The 18,990-nt window shown below is 37.5% G+C and overlaps 1 protein-coding gene across 14 annotated transcripts in view; it reads right to left on the bottom strand.

Moving 5' to 3' along the window:
- ITPRID2 (ITPR interacting domain containing 2) overlaps window positions 1-18,990 on the bottom strand; it is a 97,045-nt gene that overhangs the window by 11,874 nt on the left and 66,181 nt on the right. For 8 of the 14 annotated variants that reach the window (XM_086361288.1, XM_086361314.1, XM_086361244.1 and 5 more), the window contains 9 exons: window positions 18,911-18,950; window positions 18,727-18,825; window positions 17,305-17,513; window positions 15,738-16,438; window positions 9,520-9,592; window positions 5,553-5,641; window positions 2,630-3,838; window positions 446-523; window positions 240-367 (listed from right to left, as the gene is read on the bottom strand). In XM_086361288.1, coding sequence (XP_086217414.1) covers window positions 240-367; window positions 446-523; window positions 2,630-3,838; window positions 5,553-5,641; window positions 9,520-9,592; window positions 15,738-16,438; window positions 17,305-17,513; window positions 18,727-18,825; window positions 18,911-18,950 — 2,626 coding nt within the window. The remainder of the gene's footprint in view (window positions 1-239; window positions 368-445; window positions 524-2,629; window positions 3,839-5,552; window positions 5,642-9,519; window positions 9,593-15,737; window positions 16,439-17,304; window positions 17,514-18,726; window positions 18,826-18,910; window positions 18,951-18,990) is intronic. The other 6 variants (XM_086361268.1, XM_086361260.1, XM_086361333.1 and 3 more) reach the window with 1 other exon arrangement.

Below are 18,990 nucleotides of genomic sequence, written 5' to 3'. Positions count from 1 at the left end.
ATCACAAATATTCCAGACAATAAGAAACAGATTCCAACCACTGTCTTCCTCAGTTCAGCGAAGACAGAGAAGTTTACTTAGCAAAACATTGTGCCCAATTTTATTTACAATGGTTCACAGACTAGATAAAGGGTACACAGCAGTATAAATAAAAGTCAGCTTCCAAGAAAAAAAAAAGTTAAAATGCTTTTTAGAATGAAAAATATTTTAAGTCAACATTAAGACATATGAACTGTTACCTTTCCTCCTCAGTCATATGATGATAAACCATGGTTTGCTGACGCAGCATTGCCAATTCTAAATCCATCATTTGCGTTCTAAACAAATTCAGACTCCGCCTCATTACTTGGAGCTCCTGGAAAGTATTCTAAAATGCAATATAAGAGCATTAACTTCTAAATCACACAAATTATTCTGTAACACAAGGATTTAAGTAACAACTTACTTCATAAAGAGGTAGAACAGATGATTTCTGAGTACTATACGGAGCAGCAGCAAGATCAGGTCCTCTCATCATAGGGTACTTCAAAAGAGTGAAAGTCTGATTAGAAAGCAATGTTAAAGTGACTACTTCCACATCATCTAAGGTGTTAAAAAGGCAGAATTTGGGGAGTACATATGTTTCTCTTTGGGGCATAAAACAAAACCTAAAACCACTTCATGTTGTACGCCAAAATCAGATAAATCAGTCACCAGTACCACCTACTACTCCTATCTGTTGTAGTTATAAGTCAGTGTATTTGGAACAGGAAAGAGGCAAAGGAACACATATAGTTTAAATCTATTAATATGTCTTACAGGACCTCCTTCTTGCCTTGAGAAAGTAGAAAAATAAAAACAAAACTCAGAAATACAGAAGCAATAGCAAATGTCATTCTGAGATGACAGAAACGACTGACTTGGCTGAAGAAAGTAGCAAGCAATCACCACATTCACTCTTAGATATCTGAGTATCTACTATGCACCCCTTAGGTAGTGAAAAAGATAAAAGGAAGATAGAAGGCATTCCCAGCCTTCAAGCATTCTCACAGAGGAAGAAACAAGGAGAAAACAGAAGTAGAAATATATACATAATATTGGTTGGGGTTGGTGTGGGGACTGCTATGATGAAAACAATCAAAAATCCAGATTAGGTTTGGGGTTGGTGTGGGGACTGCTATGATGAAAACAATCAAAAATCCAGATTAGGTTAAGTGTTTTCGACAGTGGTGACACTTGAGCTGTATCTTAACAGTAAACAGGACTTAGTCAGGTGAAGAAAGGCAAGGGCAGGCCATCCCAGGTTAAAAAAAAATGTGGCATGTGTAAAAAAAAAAAAAACAGACAGCTAGGGACACACACCTAGGCAGGAGCCTGCATGTTATGTGGAGCATGCTCACAGGGAATGGGCCTGGAGACACAGGCAGAGGCCAGGAGATACACAGCACCTGTCTCCTGAGGTGGGGTGGAGTGAGGATGGGGAAATCAGCGGAGTCACTCATGAACACTGAAGAGAAAACCACATCTCGAGCAGAACAAGCTGGTCTAGGCAGGTGGAACATGAAGGTGTAGGTGGACAGGACCCTGGGAATCCCCAGCTTCCCGTAACTGCAGCTCAAAGGTTAATTTCTCATTTGTAGACAGAACTACATTTTGTAAGGAGGAAAGAGAGACACCCACTTTCTGGTTAGACTGAAAATCATTAGTAGAAGACAATCATCATGAGGATAAAATCGCTACTTAAAAGTGTGTTTTACTACATAACTTGAAAGGTTTCCAACTTTCATTTTTACTGTCAAAGGGGCTTCCTGTCTACTACATCATCATGAAAAGGAACGTATCATATACACTCTAGGCTTCTCGACTCTTAGCTGAACACCCCGTTCATTACATTACACTGTCATTTTCTTCATTCCTCAACTGCCTAATCTAAGTAGCTCAGGAAGAGATTTAGAAAGGAAATGTGAAAGGCAAACCAACAATTTACTTCTCAAAACTTATTTTGGAAATTGTTCCCATCCCACTAACAAATCTGAGAGCAGGGACTTTAAAAGTGACAAGACATATAGACTAGATCCACACGTTTACCTGATTTTTTTCTCTTCTTTTAACCCAGTGGAAGCAGACTAATTCTGTACCAGGAGACCAGCATCAGGAGTCAGCAGATGAAGGAAAAGCTTAGTCAGAGAGCAACGAGTGGAACCAGGAGAACACACGGCCACACAAGCCAAGGGAGGAAAACTTAGAAAGAAGTGGTGAACACTGTCAGATGGAAGAGAAAAGGACAGACGGCGCTTGAGAAGTTTTCTTTTTTAATGACAAAGACAACTTGACTAAGACAGAGACAAAAAGGCTAAAGAAAGGAGGACACCTAAAAAAACAAAATCTCCTCTCCAGAAGGGAAGGAGACTGTGAACAGAGACATTCACCTTGTTCAGAATTAGTTACAGCTTTTTCCTTGAGCTAGGAAGGAAGAGGCTGGGGCGGGGGTCGGGGGGTGGAGGGGGGGAAAGTACAGATAAATTTAAGGATGTAGGAAAATGAGGCTGAGGTGATTCATGTCTGATGGCTCCTAGCTTTCCAGTGAATTACGAGGTACTCAGACCAATAAAAGAAAACAAGAGTAAGAAAGATAAACTTGGTTTCATACCTGGGAAAGATTCTGCAGTGAGTTTCTAATATCATGCAACACTCTTCGCAACTGCATCTCGATGGCAGAAGGGGGGTTCACAGAGCACGCTCGGTAAGGGGAGGCAGCATGTCTGTGTGAGTAAGGACATCCGAGAGGGCACGGGAAGGCACTGCAGGTGGCGCCTGCTACACTGGGAACACTGTGAGTGCTCAGAGTTCTCATGTGTTCACACAGGTGCCTTTCCTGCCACTCCGAGTGGAGAGAGTGAAGGGAGCAGGTGGACTGAGATACAGGCGCTGGAGCAGGCAGCGAGCAGGCCGGAGTCCTCCGCTGATGGCACTCCTCCAGCCGCGTCACCTCACTCGGGGCATTGGCTTCTTTCTTCCCAGACGTCGGAGAGATGAAAATAGTGGATTTGACAGAAGACTGACCATCATGCTCAGTCACTTCTTTCTCTAATCTCTGTTCCTCCTCCTGTGTATACTTGTAGGTGAAGGATGGTGGACTGCATCTGGTCTCTTTTCCAGGGGACAACCGGACATTGACAGATGACACAACCCTTACTGGGCTCAGCAAGGTGGTTGGTAAAGACTGAGACCTCCTTAGAGGATAGCCAGCTTTTGCAAACAGGTACCCCTGTTTTAACAGATCTTTTGACTTTATCAAACTACGCCCCACTCTTTGATTAGACAGACTACAAACCTTCATTTGCGCTCTTTGTAAAGCTGTATTAACTCTGTCCACAGAAGAGGGAGACCCCGTTGTATTTTCAGCCCCTTTCTCACCACATTTAGCTTCAATAGAAGCCAATGATTTAAGAATATGGTGGGTGGTATACTGGACAAATTCACATTCGCTGCTTTTATCCACATCACTTTCAGCACTTGCTTCCCTTAGTAATTCCACAGACTGTGCTGGAGACACATCCTCTTTCCTTTCAGTAATTTCAGTAGCGTGATCCCCTGCACTCCAGGTGGACTGCTGATGCCCTATGTTCTCAACAGTCTGGCACAGGAGGGAATCCTGGCCATCTGACCTTTTCTCAGCAACTGTTGCTGCCTTTTCTCTTTCCATCTGAGGACACGTAAGAGACTCCTCCTCTGATTCATTAAAATAAGACTGGTCTTGCACTGTTGGTGTGACAAGGTCTTCACCAAATGATGTGACTGTTGTCTCACTGTCGCAGCTATCTGCACTACTCCCCATGGCCTGCAAGGACTCATGAACCTGTGAAAGGAAAACAGGTAGAAGGATGGGGAACTCAAATAAGTAGTAGCATTAACAAAATACCAAACTGCTGTGAGGCTTCTTCACTTTCAGGGTCTCCCACCTTGGTTTTGGCCCTGGTGCTGCTCTAAACTGCTCTCAGTGTCCTTGATCAACAACAACTCTGCTTTCTCACAAAGATTATTCCAGATCTTTACTAATTTCCTTAAATACCCCCTTTCAACACCCATCTCCTTTCCTTCTTGGAAGAGGAAATGGAAACCCACTCCAGTAACCTTGCCTGAAAAATTTCACGGACAGAGGAACCTAGCGGACTACACTGCACGAGGCTGCAAAGAGTCGGACATGACGGGGCAAATAAGCACTCCATTCCTTCCAACATATGACACTGACTCAGAGAAAACAGACAAAAATGTCTTAACCTCTTCCTCAATACCTACAAACTTCCCTGTACCTTACCCCATCATTCCCTCCTCTCCATTCTGAAAGAAAACTGTGTCTTTTTTCAAAGCGAATCCGTCCAATCTATACTTCTGACCACCTCCTCTCAAAGGTTAGGGTATTTCTCCAGGTTCATCCCAGACTTTTCTGCATCAAGCTCTCTTTCTCTTAGCCTTCTCTTAGCCAAACAACTTTCCTAAATCATTATTGTATAAAAAAGACAAAAAGACTTGTAATCCTTAGCTATCATCCTTATTTGAAAAAAGAACATAATTCATATCTTCTCTGTCACTGATTTACTCTCCAATCACACTTCTCATTCAATGCATCAGAACTACTCACTTAAGTACTCAATTTCAGAATTAAACAAATTTTTATCTTTTCACTCCAATGGCTACAGCTCTCCTTTTAAAAGTTTCTCCTCCATCTCTCAATTTTTATGCCTGCTGGATTATTCTTAGTCTCCTTAGAAACTTCTCACTGTCTACTCCTTAAATGCTGTTTCTAAGGTACTTTTTTAGGTTCTTTTTTTCTCTTATTCCAGTTTTCTTTAAAATTTCCTTACATATGTTTAAAACACTTTTCATGTACATTATGTACTGCACACATAAACTATAAGTTCCTTGAGAACAGTTTAAGACATGCCTGTCTTTGCTAACACACTATAGCATAAAAGTCAAGTAATATTGAGCAAGCTATGAAACCACAGTTTTAGTTAGTTATTAATTAATTATTATAAAATACTGAAATACAGGCACAAATTGTAAAGAATCTGCCTACAATTCTGGAGACCTGGGTTCGAGCCCTGGGTAGGGAAGATCCCCTGGAAAAAAGAATGGCTACCCACTTAAGTATTCCTGCCTGGAAGATTCCATGGACAGAGGAGTCTGGCAAATCCATGTGGCAGCAAAGAGTTAGACAAGACTGACTGACTACCACTTTCATTTTCTCTCATTGAAATACAATGATGATAGAAAATTAAAAAAAAAAATAAAATAGGTTAAGGATTAAAATACTCTGTTTATTGGTGGTTCAAAAATGAAGAAGCTTTTTTGGTTGTTGTTTTTAAATATTCAGTCAGAGAAAGATGAATAATTAGTGTAACTTAACATTTATAGACAAATGCTCAGATAATAAGACTAAAACTCTAGGATACAGATGCTATCATTTGAAAAATAAATATTGCACAGATTCTCTTGAATATATAGACAATGAAAAATCACCTAAATATAAAGAAGTTAATCATAACGCCTACTATGATAGGAAATATTACCTGAAGATGATTAAGTGAGAGGCAGTCTGTCGAATCTTCAGCAAAACCACTGCTATCAGAGTGCTGACTTGCAGTACGTAATAATTGATCTACCAAAAAAGAAATGCAGTTATACAAAACTGCTACATAGGACTTCGGTGAGTACCTTTATTACATGATTTCCAAAAGATACATGGTACACAACAGTGACTCTTTCTGAGAAAAGTATGCATTACTTATGCCAAATTGTGGCTTCAAAGCATAGGAAGTGACCTGAATTCAAATAAAACTGAATCACATCAGAAATTCTCAGTGTTGCAAATTAAGCTCTAATTATCATGTATTTTGGTCTTATCCTTGGAGAACAACCTGCTGAAATGAAAAATGGCTCTAATAAAAATTAAAGTCCCAAATAAACCATTTTCATTATGTAAAATATGTAAAGACACTTAGGTGAAATCAGAAGTTTAAGTGCAGTGTATAAAACATGTACGGGCTTCCTTGGTGCTCAGTGGTAAAGAGTCCACCTGCTAATGCAGGAGACAGTGTGAGGCCTGGTCCACAAGGGCCCCACACGCCACGGAGCAGCTTGGCCACGGGCCACAACTACGCAGTCTGTGACTAGAGCCCATGTGCCACACCCCTGGAGCCTGTGCATCTACAGCCTGTGCTCCACAACGAGCGAGGCCAGTGGGGTGAGAGGCCCACGCACCATCGCTATAAGGCAGCCCCTGCTCGCCACACCTAGGGAAGGCCTGTGTGTGGCAACAAAGGCCCAGCATGACCGAAAATAAATACATAAAATTCTATGTATTTAAAAACACCTATTACCTTCCCAATAAGAAAATAAAAATACAATTAAGGCCAACAAATTAATAATTTATATGCAAGAAAACTTAAATGTCTCTGATGTTTCAAATGCTGCAAACATTTGTAAGTTATGAAACAATTATTTCTTAGCTGAATGAAAATCACATAGGTTCAACTAGAAGGTAATATTGTTAATTTTTATCATTCCTGGTTAGTATAAGCTAAAAAAAATTTTTTTAAGTAACTAAAAAAGCCAACTAAGCACAGTAGGCATGATTACATGCCCAGTTACACTGTGAGCACCATAGTAGGGGAGACTTTACAGCTGTTACATTTACTGAGGATGACATTTCATGACACAGTCAAGTTCTGCAGAAGCAATAGGCTAAATACTCTGTGTTTACCAAGTCCACATTCATTTAAGATTTGAATGACAGGAAGTACTCCATAATATGTTTGAATAAAATCCAAAATTAATTATTGGTTGCCTGACTTTGAAAAATATTCTAATTACCTTAGGTTCAACCTGGAGCAACATGAAATGGAATAATATTTTTCCCATTAAAAATGTAAAATAATTCTGTAATGTTTTGAAGTCAAAAAAATTGTATAATATAAGGAACTGATCCATATCTTGATAAGTTTAGGTAAATTGTAATAACTGTGAAACTGAATTAGAGTAAGCTGTTACTACAGGTACTAATTATGCAGTACATTATCCGAGAAAATGATTAACATGCCACAGGAGTCATCACCATAATTGTATGTTTGCATACCTTTTTAAAAAGAAAAACTAGATTGTCAGTATTCTGAAAACAGGAACCTTATTTATTCCTGTTTGTATCCCAAGTAACTAGAGCAAGCCAACAATAAAAACGTATTTGCTGAATTAATCAATCTCCATAAAGTTATCTCCATAAAGCAACAACAGACTTCAACAGTTGCTTAGAGGATTTAGAGGTGAAACTGCCCAATCTGCTTGGGCAAAGGGCAGCTGCCAAAGAGCCCAGGAAGCCCTGACCAGCTTCCCTCCGGTTCTCTCCCCTGAGTCGTCTTGGCCACCGTGCAGCACCGCCCGTGCCAAGAGCCCCCTCCGCAGTCAGCCCAGTCTGAATTCACACACACACCAGGTCAAGTGTGGACTGCTTAGGCTTCAGAGCAGATGTCAGGCAGTGGAAAGAACAAGGAGACCTGGGTCAAGTCCTGGCTTTATCATCGTAAGCAGTAACTCCTCTCCTCAGAAAATGAGACAATAGTTCTCCTACCTTACCGTGTTACTTCAGAAACTAAGTAGAATGTAGGTGAAACCGTTTTTGTAAACTATAAATCACGATTGAGACTCTTTAGTCAGACATTTCAGTTTCACAAAAAGCATAGTTTACCAAAGAAAAAGGCAGAATTAAAAAGAAACAGACTTGTGTCCTAACTGAAGAGGTAAGACATTATTTCTAATTAAAAACTAGGAAGTTAAAGCAAACATTACAGTGAGAACAAAACAAAAGGTGCCAATTCTATTTATCCAGCATCACAGAGAAACAGTGCACCTGCATACCCTGCTAGGCCAAAGAAAATATTGAACATCTTTGGCAGTAAGGACACTATTGGACTGTTCTTAACATGCCAGTGAATGTTAACTTGTGACATGAGTTGCGTCACTAAACCTCTATTGTAAATCCTGGGACTGCATCTGAAATTTAGATTACTGTAGCTTCAGAAATTCTATTACCAAAGTGGGAAGCATTTTTATACATGCGCTGTGTGCACTTTTACTAAACTTGTGAGATGAATATATTACCAGTGATTCAAATTCTGCCACTAGGATTAACATACTTGCATATCACATCAAAATTTGGAAGGCTACTTTAAAAAAAATGACTAAAACACACTATTGTTCTTTCTCCCTCTTTCATGCATATACACAAAACTATTTTACTGTTAATTTACAAAGATGTGATTCAAAAAAGAGTTACCATTTTTAGTTATGGCACCAGAAATAAGAGCTCCTACAGAAGACAAGAGGAAGAAACTCAGATGTGAATACAAACCACATTCCATCTTTCCCACTACAGGAAGCTTACTCCTCAAGGATCTTAAGGTAATTATACTGTTTTCATCCCCCTTTTGACACAGGGCAAGCTGCTTTATCCAATGCATCCCTTTACCTATCTAAAGCAAAGATTCCTGGATGGCTATGAACTCTGCCTTACAGCTCAGGAACACATATATTTATGGGCTCACAAAGGGAAAAAAATTAAGCAGTAAAGTTCATTTTGTGTCTGAGCAGAACTGTGGTGCCCTAGGGAGAGTGGGGATCTTGTTTGTCAGTACTGTACTGCAATAGAAAAAGAAAATTTATATGCAGATTGTTTCATATGGAGTCACTCCAGAGATCAGAAGAGAACATGTAATTTCCTATTCTAGGAACACACATATGAATCTTGCTTTAAAAAAAAACAAAAACGAAAAAACAGGGTGGTTCAGCATGTGTGAAGTTTTAAAAATAAATACTCCTACCTTCAGTGGTCATTTAACTTCTCTTCTCCTTTCCTTTCTCCCTAAATCTCCAAAGCTTTACAACTTTGAAGATGATCAGACATGTTTTTCTTGTTGCAAGTTAAAAGTGAAAGAAATTGATTCAAAGGGTCTTTGGTCAATAATTAATAACTCAAGAGAAGAACAGTACCTACAGCAACTCACCTTTGATCTAGTTTGAATTTAACTAGCTTTAACTATCGCTGAGAAACTGGTGTTTTCTGCCAGAGGCACATTCATGTATTATACCTAGGAGCTAGATTTAAGTAATGAAAACCCAGAGGTGGCTAATACAAGTCTACATCTCAAACATAAGCATGTAAAAAGCAGGCCTGACTTTGTTGCTCTACCACTTCCCATCTAGCCCTTGTGCAGAACTAAAACATTATTTAGAATACACATAACTGTGCAAGGAGGTCATTACAAGATAAGTGAATTAAAATTACTTTATGAGCACAAAAGTCTTCAGGAAGATACCAAAGATTCTACAATCAAACCATAATGAAGCATGCACACCTGTGTTCTTCATCTTCTTTTTATATTTATAAGCACTGCAAACACTGACCGATGAAAAAACCCCTTTTCCACATCACCCAAAGACATTTCGGTAATGTGCTCAGATACCAGTGAATACAGGCTTACTTACCTCTTTTTGACTTGTTAAGACCTAGCTGGTAAGTGGTTGGAACATGAGGAGCTTCTCCCTCTGTACTTTGGACCTACAGAAGAGTTTTAGGTAGTTAAAACTTGAAGAATCGGTGGCAAAGAAGAATACTTCTTAATAATCATTTACTAACAACCAATCTAACTAAGAAGGTACCAATGCTTTATATATTTAAAAAGTGCAACCTATCTCAAAATTGTTATAATGTCCCACATCTCAATTTTATGATCTATTTTTCAGTTAACAACAGGACTTTCTAGCTAACAAAGAAAACTAACTACATGCGTAAAGTATAATACTTCATTAAAAATAAGTTGCTATTAAATGAAAAACAGAGCCATAAGAAAAAGTTCTTCTCTAAATGTTAAACTTAGAAGTGTAAGGTCAATCCCAGAGAAACACTAGTACACTCACTGCAATCACTTAAGGCGATTACAAGTCTTGCATCTTGAAAACCAGCACATCATGCTCCCATTGCAAAATCTTATAAAAGTCCACAAATTTTCAGGTTTCACATAACCACTCATGTGTAAGATGGCTTTGTCTTGACATAAATGTTCTTTCAAGACATAACTTGGAAGTTGTATGTGGACAAGCAGGTTTCATTACAGGATTAAAATGTGAAAGATCTTAGCCATAAATTCTCCATGAAAATTACGTTCAAATAGATACCAAACCCACAGAAGCTGTCCTTTTATGCTGTCTTTTTGTTTTCCTACCTGAACAACTACATAATTTAGGAACTGCCTGATTCTTTACTCATCATACCCACTCCTCCAATATTCTATCTATCCTAACAACCTAACTCTATCCTAAAATTAAATACTTGCGGGAGTATAATACTAATGCCCAACCGTTTACTCTGAAATGATTTGTACTTAAAATACTAAATAACATCCTAGTAAAGTGGGAAAACCCGCCAAACGTTTGGGCTTTTGGCCTTGAACAAACTGGAAAGTAAATAGCAAACAAGTTTTAGATAGAACCCTGTTTTTGAGCTATGAATCCCATTCCAGAGTAAGAAATATTCCATAGGAATGAGAGTAGAAAAGCCAACATGAAAAACTTAAAAGGTTAAAGATCTTATTATCCAGTTTTAAAACTGCTCTGATCTGTGCTTTGTTCTTAGCAGTAGCAGCAGCTACATAGTTGAACATGAATCCATGTTTGTCTATCTTTTGAAAACTGAAAGCATACTGGTCATTTAAAACCATCACCTATAAATTACATATAAAACAGTTTCTACTATTCTTTGTTATTATCAAAAAATTATACTCTTCAAAGCAGCAGACATAAGTTCAACAGGAAAACCATTGTTTTGTGTGCAAAGAAACAAAATACATTTTCTTTTTATAGTCAACAGAAGGTCTATTATTAGCCTCTATTCAGGCCTAGCCTACTTCAAAGAGTTTTCTGTAAAACCAAATATCAAACAGACTGAAAAAGTATAACAGAAACCAAAATGTCTCCTTAATTTTATTCTAAGAATCTCAGCTTAGGCAAAAGATTATGATCTCTCGTTTTTAAATGCAGAATTATCACATATTCTATTCTTCGTGTGTGTGCTCAGTCATGTTCAACTCTTTGCAACCACATGGACTGTAGCCCTCCAGGCTCCTCTGTCCATGAAACTGTCCAGGCAAAAATACTAGAGTGGGTAGCCATTTCCTTCTCCAGGAGGTCTTTCCGACCCAGAGATCAAACTGTGTCTCTTGCATTGCAAGCAGATTCTTTACCACTATGCCATAGGAATTCCCTATTCTATTCTTCAGATTTATAAATTTAGTCACAAGATAACATGACTTTAATGTGTATGTATCCTCAGTGAACTATCCTTCAAGATGCTACTCCACTGTCAAAAAAAACCCAAAAAACAAAAAACTCCCTCTCCCTCCACTACAAATTCCATAATTAACAAAAAAAAAAAGAACAGGGCCCTTAAAAATGAGCTGACAGTATCATATTTTACTAATAAAGCCACTAAAGTTAGGATCCTTCCTCCCACTTACTTAAAATCATCAATCACTTGGAAGACACTTGCTAGCGATAATGGTTGAATTTCACAGCTCATTATGTTTCAGTATTAGTTATAGTCTATGGGGTCGCACAGAGTTGGACACGACTGAAGCGACTTAGCAGCAGCAGCAGCAATAGTTATAGAAGTGCAGAGGAAAGCATTCAAATTCAAGATGGGGTGCCCCACAGAAAATTATAATCCAAACACAGATCTTAAGATTTATTTGGCAAGATTTTTCCTATTCCATGGTTTTAAATCCTTAGTGAAATTCTGGTCCTTTGCTATAAGTTGATCTTTTATCAACTACAGCTAAATATTGATAACTGAATTAAGTGATGGATAATGGGTGTTCCCTCTACTATTTAATCTCTGGGTAAGTTTGAAGCTTCTCATAATAAAAATTAAAAAAAAAACACTCAAAATGATAAAAATCACTGGGTCTCAGTGTTTTGGGATTTAAAGCTATAGGAAAACAGCTTTAGAATAATCCACACATTTGAGTTACGACATTTTAAAAATGTTTTAATCAAACAAAGATTTCTTTTTGAATCAATGTCCTGCTACCACGCAGATACCTAGTTTGGTTTTTCAAAACCTGTCACATTTATCTTGACTAAAATACATCTTCTTAGGCACAATACTGTTGTACTGTGTTTTATAGAGCAGCAAACACACAGAATGTTCTAACTCAACCCTTCCTCTAAGATTTAAAAAAACGTATACAGCAAAAAGGTCTTCCCAGGTGGCGCTAATGGTAAAGAACCTGCCTGCCAATGCAGGAGACATAAGGGACATGGGTTCAACCCCTAGGTCAGGAAGATCCCCTGGAGGAGCGCACAGCAACCCACCCCAGAATTCTTGCCAGAAGAAGCCCATGGACAGAGGAGCCTGGCGGACTACAGTCCATAGGGTTACACAGAGCTGGACATGATTACAGCGCCTTAGCAGGCAAAAAACCAAAAACCAACTTAGTATAGCAAAAAACAAAACTGAAGCTTCAAAAATCACAATCCTAATTTTTAATGATGCCTCAAAAAATTCAAAGGAAAGCATTATTTTTCCAAAGAAGTGGCATGAAGCTGTGCATTGCATGACTTGAGTTCTTGCCAGTGTCTGACCCTATTAACCGTCGGACTGTACAAATTGTATGGCATAATCAAAAGGAGTAGGTTTGTACAAAGACCCAAATTCAAGTCTTATTCTGAAAGACCAATGGAACAAGTTAACTGTCAGGTATTTGACTGGTTTGGGATTTCTTTAACTCAGGCCAGTAAATGTAATAAGAATCCTGAAATTTAATGGCTAAAAATAGGTAATGAAGTACATAAGTTAAATCAGTAATCAGTGTGAAGACAGGATTAGAAACATTTACTAAAGCATCAGTAGGTTAAAAAATTGCATATGCAGCTGATGGTATCTTAATTTAAATATAAACTTATTTATAGAGACACAAGGTAACTTATTTACAGAAATACATAGATAAAAACTCTCCTTCCTTTAACGTTCAAAGTATAAGAAATTTTTCCTTTACACCTAAAAGATGAACAATTGCTTATAGAGTAAAATCATTCTGGGTTAACTGTGAATCATTCATACTACTAATCTGTGGCTCTAGACAGTTACCATGATGTATCTATTCGAAATAAATTATTTCAAGAACACAAGAATAATCCAAGCAAGTCATTAAGAATTAGAAAACTCAAGAGTAGGTCTTTAAAACTTTCAGATACAATGAAACTAGCCTGCAAGATAGTTTTTATAAGGAAAATTGATTTTTAATTGAAAAGTATCTGACCCTTTTTTTTTATCTTAAGAGATAGTCATTTTCACTCTCCAAGGCCTGGCTCAGTCTTGTCATCTATTTAACTCTTTTTACATTTAAATAGTTCTCTCTGCTCCTGGTGACTGTCAGATCTTACCTTCTGCCTCAGGGGGACCACGCAGCTTCATACAGAGAGCCACGTCTGCAATTTTTTCTCCCACCTAGTTACCTAGAGCAGTTGGCATTCAAGGAACCTGAAAACTGGCTTACTGAGAGACAGTGTGTGTGCTCTAGCTTATATTTATTCTCTGTTTTTACAAAAGGAAGAAAGTTCCCAATAGGAATCAAGCCTCAAGGGAAAAGAGTGCAAAAGAAAAAAGTAACAACCTACTTTGAATAGGATCTAAAAGTTTGCTTTAATAAGATTGTTCTCTTCATTTGTTGGTATGATTCAACAAGCTTGGGAGAAAAGGAAATTAAAGAAACACACTATTTCCTTTCTTTATCCATTGTTCTACAAGCTTTCTTTACAGTTCCCAAAGGGATTAAAAACACAATTCTAAGAGGTTTTTATCCATATTTGAAATATATCTGAAGAATAAGGATTATCCTTAAAATTCCCTGTATTTACAACATAGCTATGGTTGACTATGTATTATTTTTGGAAAACAGAAATCTTCAGTTATTCTTAAACCATCCATGCCTGTAATCTTGGACTTCAAAAAAATACACTTCCATGTCAAGTTACTTTCTTCAGTAACTGCTCTTGCCAGCAGAGGGAGCAAAAAAAAAAAAAACAAAACCCTGCCCATAAAAAAACAACCCAGTTTTAATGTTCACTTGCCACCAAAGTACATCTATCTAGCACTTAATAAACATTGTAAAGAACTTTTGTGTATGGTATCAGTAACAAAACTTTGGCTTAGAACTCAAGAATTCTAGAAATTAAAAAGCAACATGTAAGAGTGTTTTTTCATCTGAGTCACTAAATCAGGTCTACAAGTAACCAACAAGTATTTGCACTCTATTTGACTGTCATAGAAGAGGGGCCCTAAAGGAAGGCAAGAAGGTACACTTTATGAATGCTAGGACAAGTTTAGACCAAAACAAAGACAAAAGAGCAACTCAACAACAAAATGGAACAAAAAGGTTCTATTAAAGTTGTCATCTTCTGAATTCATTATAATGAGAAATAAAGCAGCTTACCAAAAAATGTAACATATTTCAAAGGCCTGCTCTTGCCTCCTTTTTAGTTGGAATTAAAGTACTAAAAGGTGCATTCAAAGACCACAAAAAAGATATGAACAACTGGAATTTTGCAATAAATGAAAAGTCTTAACTGAATGAGGGATACACACTCACCTAAGAGGACATTTTATGGGCAGAATCAATTATCGCTTCCTAGTTCCCTAAAACAATGGCAAGCGATTCTAAAACAGCTGTGAACTATCACTATTCTGTAATAAAATTTAAAAAGAAAAATTACACACTGTACAATTTATAGCCACAAATCGTCCAATTTGAAATTTATGTAAACTAGTAAGAAAGTCAGTCAATCCTAAAGAAAATCAACCCTGAATATTCACTGGAAGGACTGTTTTGCTGAAGCTGAAGCTCCAATGCTTTGGCCATCTGATGGGAAGAGCAGACTCATTGGAAAAGTCACTGATGCTGTGAAAGACTGAAGGCAAAAGGAGAAAGGGGTGACAGAGGATCAGATGGCTAGACAGCACCACTGGCTCCAGCTCAATGGATATAAATTTGAGCAAACTCTGGGAGACAGTAGAAGACCAGGGAGCCTGGCAGGCTACAGTCCATGGTGTCCCAGAGTCCGACACGACTTAGCGACTGAACACCACCACCAACAAAGAATACCACGTTTAAAAAAAAGTAACCAAACACTCACTGGTGGTCTTCCCGGGCTGCAGAAATTCTTTCAAACCTTCTTCCTCAAGGTTTCCTATAGCTTCATGTTCTTTCTAGTCCCATACCCAGACCTAACCTCAAAATCTTCACACTTACCCTTCCACTGAGATAACATTCAGAAAAGCTTGCCCAAAGGCACACAGCAATTCAGTGGCCCAAACAGAACTCAAACCCATCTGGCTTCAAAGCCTGTTATCTCTAACTACTAGGCAACATTGATCTGAGTTTGAATATACTCTCTCAGGGCATTCTCACAGCATCAAACTGTTAAAACTGAGAAAGAAAAACAATGGTGACAGAAGACCCAGAGGAGCTATTATACTGACACCACACAGTCCAGTGACATCTTGGTCTGTGAAACAAAAAACCTGAAAAGTCAAAATCAAGATTTTTTCTAGTATACATCCATTCACCAACTTTCATTTTAAAGACATTTGGGGGCACTGTTTTCCCTAACTCACTGGTTGAAACAGTCCTCAGTAGTTTTCCACCTACCTCTTCCATTTCAAAGGAGTCCTTCTGCTGTGCCATTATATTTCTTATGGATGGGATCATGAGTGGTGCACATGGCTCTTTTTCAGGTGTGCACAAAGGGACATTTTTCAGCTCCCCGCTATTTTCCAGCTCACTATGACTGGACATGTTGAAATCACCACCTAAATCAGTTTCTAGAATACCAGATTCCTCATCCAGTTTATTCTCATGACTTTGAGTTTCTTGACTTTGTCCACTTTCAGCTTCACGGTTAAAATTACTATTTGCTTCATCAGAAAGTCCATCAATGTCAGAATTCTCCACAAGAGCTGCTGAACTGCCTGACACTTCTTCTTTAACTGTAGCCAACACAGAAGACGACTCTTTCTTCTTCACAACTTTCTGAGACTTCTGATCGTTTTTATTGCCACTTTCTTCCATCACTGAAATGTTTACTATCTTTCCTTTGTCAACTGCCAGGGAAGGAGTACTGCCTTCTCCTTTCTCTGTTTTTTCAATACATAAGTTTAGTTTCGATAGTGTTTTCATTAAGCGATTTGCAGTGTTACTCCGGGTTAGAGGTGGAGGTGAGTCTGTCTCCTTGTTAGAGGTCACTGAGGACATACTTCCAATTCTCTGCAGGGGAGTCCCAGAGACTTGGGAATATAAAGAAGAAAATGCGTTGGCCACAGTAGTAAGCACTTCAATTTGACGAAAACGGCCTACAAAAGTAAATAAATAAATAAATTATATATATATATTTATGTTTATATGTGTATATATACACCTATTATTAATTAAACCATTATTATGGTTCAGAATTTCAATAACTGAACTACTTAGATCACAAAGATTATGAAACCAGATTCTTTTCTTTATCTAACACTTAAAACCTCTCTATTTACTGTGGAGAGGGAGAAAGATTTTTCACTCTTAAGTACTAGAATTTATGTTTTAAAAAATCACAAGGAAGGACAAAGCATAACGACAACACGGAATAAAATAGACAGGACTGCTATTGATCTATAGCTGCTATTGAACTCTTCCAAATGTTAAGTATATGTAAGCATATATTTTATACCTAATGGGAGGGGGCTTGGATTTACAGATCTCTTAAAACTAATCCAAGGACCACCGAGTTTCCCACTGTTGGGAATGCCTGGTCAATAGAAAAAAATAAATAAGCAAGCAGAAGATTTAACATGAAAAATCATCAGATTAGCCATACCTTTATAGATTTATAGGAAAAGCATCTGAAAGTGACTGACCTCAACTAATAGTAAAAGGCCTCTCCTTTATTTATTTTCTTTTGGAACAAAAGCAATCTGGAGATATGTGTAAGGTTCCACAGGTAAGTTACATTCTCCAATGTAACACTTAAGTGGAGAATGGGGTGGGAGGATAGGTAAATTAACTTCTATAAATAGAATAATAAAAATTTAGAATAAGCAAACAGCTTTTGTACTAACCTCAATAATTAAATTTCCACAATTATTCTTAGAAATTAGTAAGGTTTTAAAAACAAGACCATCTTGCTGTGTAGATGAAAAAATTTTTTAAATAATATGCTAACATTTAAAAACCTTACTTGTTAAAGCGTAATTTGGATTTTCTACTTCCATCCGTTGCATCTGTGCACTCAGAAATACTTTAATATCTATTCCTCTGGCAAATGATGATGAATTAAAAAATCTGGAAGGAATTTTGGAAGCAATATCTGGTTCATCTCGTCCAAATCCAAGATTATAGAGGATTTCTTCAGGGTCTTCCTCATAAAGTTCCAACAATTCTGAAACACTAAAAAAGAAAAAAAGAAATCAAGATGTAAAGTAAGTTTATAGTCCACATCACATTATAAATGAATTCACATCCCTACTTTCTTGTGAAAAGATCCTATACCCCTTCTACTCTTTAAACCATTATTTATTTCAACATTTTTATACATTATGCACCAAATGCAATAAATAACCCTTAAAAGGAGTCTGTTCTTTCAAGCTGTTAGTTTTGAGAAAAAGAGCTAAGCCCTAAGAACACCAATAACACCCTCAGTAAAGAAACTATCTGATTCCTCACCTTATTTTTTTTGTCATTTTAAGAGATGTCCAGTAAAGCAGCTAAACAATTAGAGGACAGATGAGGGAGAACAAAGAGTAAACAGATTAAAGAAAAAATGAAAGTGGAAAATGGACTAGGAAGTTGGTACAACTTTGGTATCAAGGGACACTCTGCAGAACTTGAGTTTTTCTGCTATCTTTCGCTGTCCTAGAAGAGGCAATACAGGTAACAACTGATCTCAGAAAGGTGAGGGAGGAGCTTACTTTCAACTTTTTTCTAACCACTTGCACCCAGGAAGCAGGAGGAGTAAAGTAAGGAGAGTTTGGATAACACAGGGGTTAATTCCTGCTCTAATTCTATTGGGAATTGAACACTTTGTAACCCTTATCTCTCATGCCGGGGATAATCCAAGCTGAGACTCACTGGGGAAACCAGGAATGTTAGAGACAGAAGGTGAGCAGAAGGAAATTTCAATTTGTTTCAGAGAAAATGTTCAAATTTCACAACAATAATCTGGACAATAAGCTGCTTGTTTATGCATACGTATTTGCTTATTTTTATATTTTAAAGATATTTGGTTTTATATGAAGATAAATCTATGTTTCAATATCAAGCTTTAAATTACAAAGATTTATTCTGATATTTATATCAGAGTAACTCAAGACTCTAGCAGAATGGAAAATTTTGGAAGTAGAAATTATTCCACTATGGAGTTCCTCTCTCATAGGGCTCAAAATACTCATTATGGATTCCAGCAACATTATTAACATATTTGTTAACTTTTACTTAATCTTAATTTAAAAAAAAAGACACTTCTGTCAGTTATGTTGATCTATGAAACACTCTGGATTCCTTTTGACTTCACACTGTCAAGCCAAATCCAAGGCTAAAAAAGTGATCAGATTAGGTCATCTACAACACAATGTAATTGCAGTATAAGCTCAGAATAAGGTACCTTGAGACTGTCCCACTACTTTTCCCAGATCCAGTGGAATTCATACTTCTTCCCTTCTGATGAAACTGTAGTCTTCTCTCTTTGGCCAAAATATTACTGCTATAAACAAAAGTATATTATATAAATTTTATCTCCACAAATATTCCTAATGTTTAGAAAGGAAAAAAAACAAACAGCTACATACCAATTATCAATTTGAGCATCAATTTCATGAAGGTGGTTCGCTAAAGGTAAAAAGAGTAAGTGGAAAGCACAACTATTAGC

The sequence above is a fragment of the Bos grunniens genome, chromosome 2 (assembly GCF_055505025.1).
Source record: "Bos grunniens cultivar Pamir isolate PY7600 chromosome 2, Bosgru_T2T1.0, whole genome shotgun sequence".
In the NCBI taxonomy this organism is placed as follows: Eukaryota; Metazoa; Chordata; class Mammalia; order Artiodactyla; family Bovidae; genus Bos; species Bos grunniens.
Note: the sequence above shows the minus strand (reverse complement) of the source record. Positions and strands in the feature narration are given on the sequence as shown.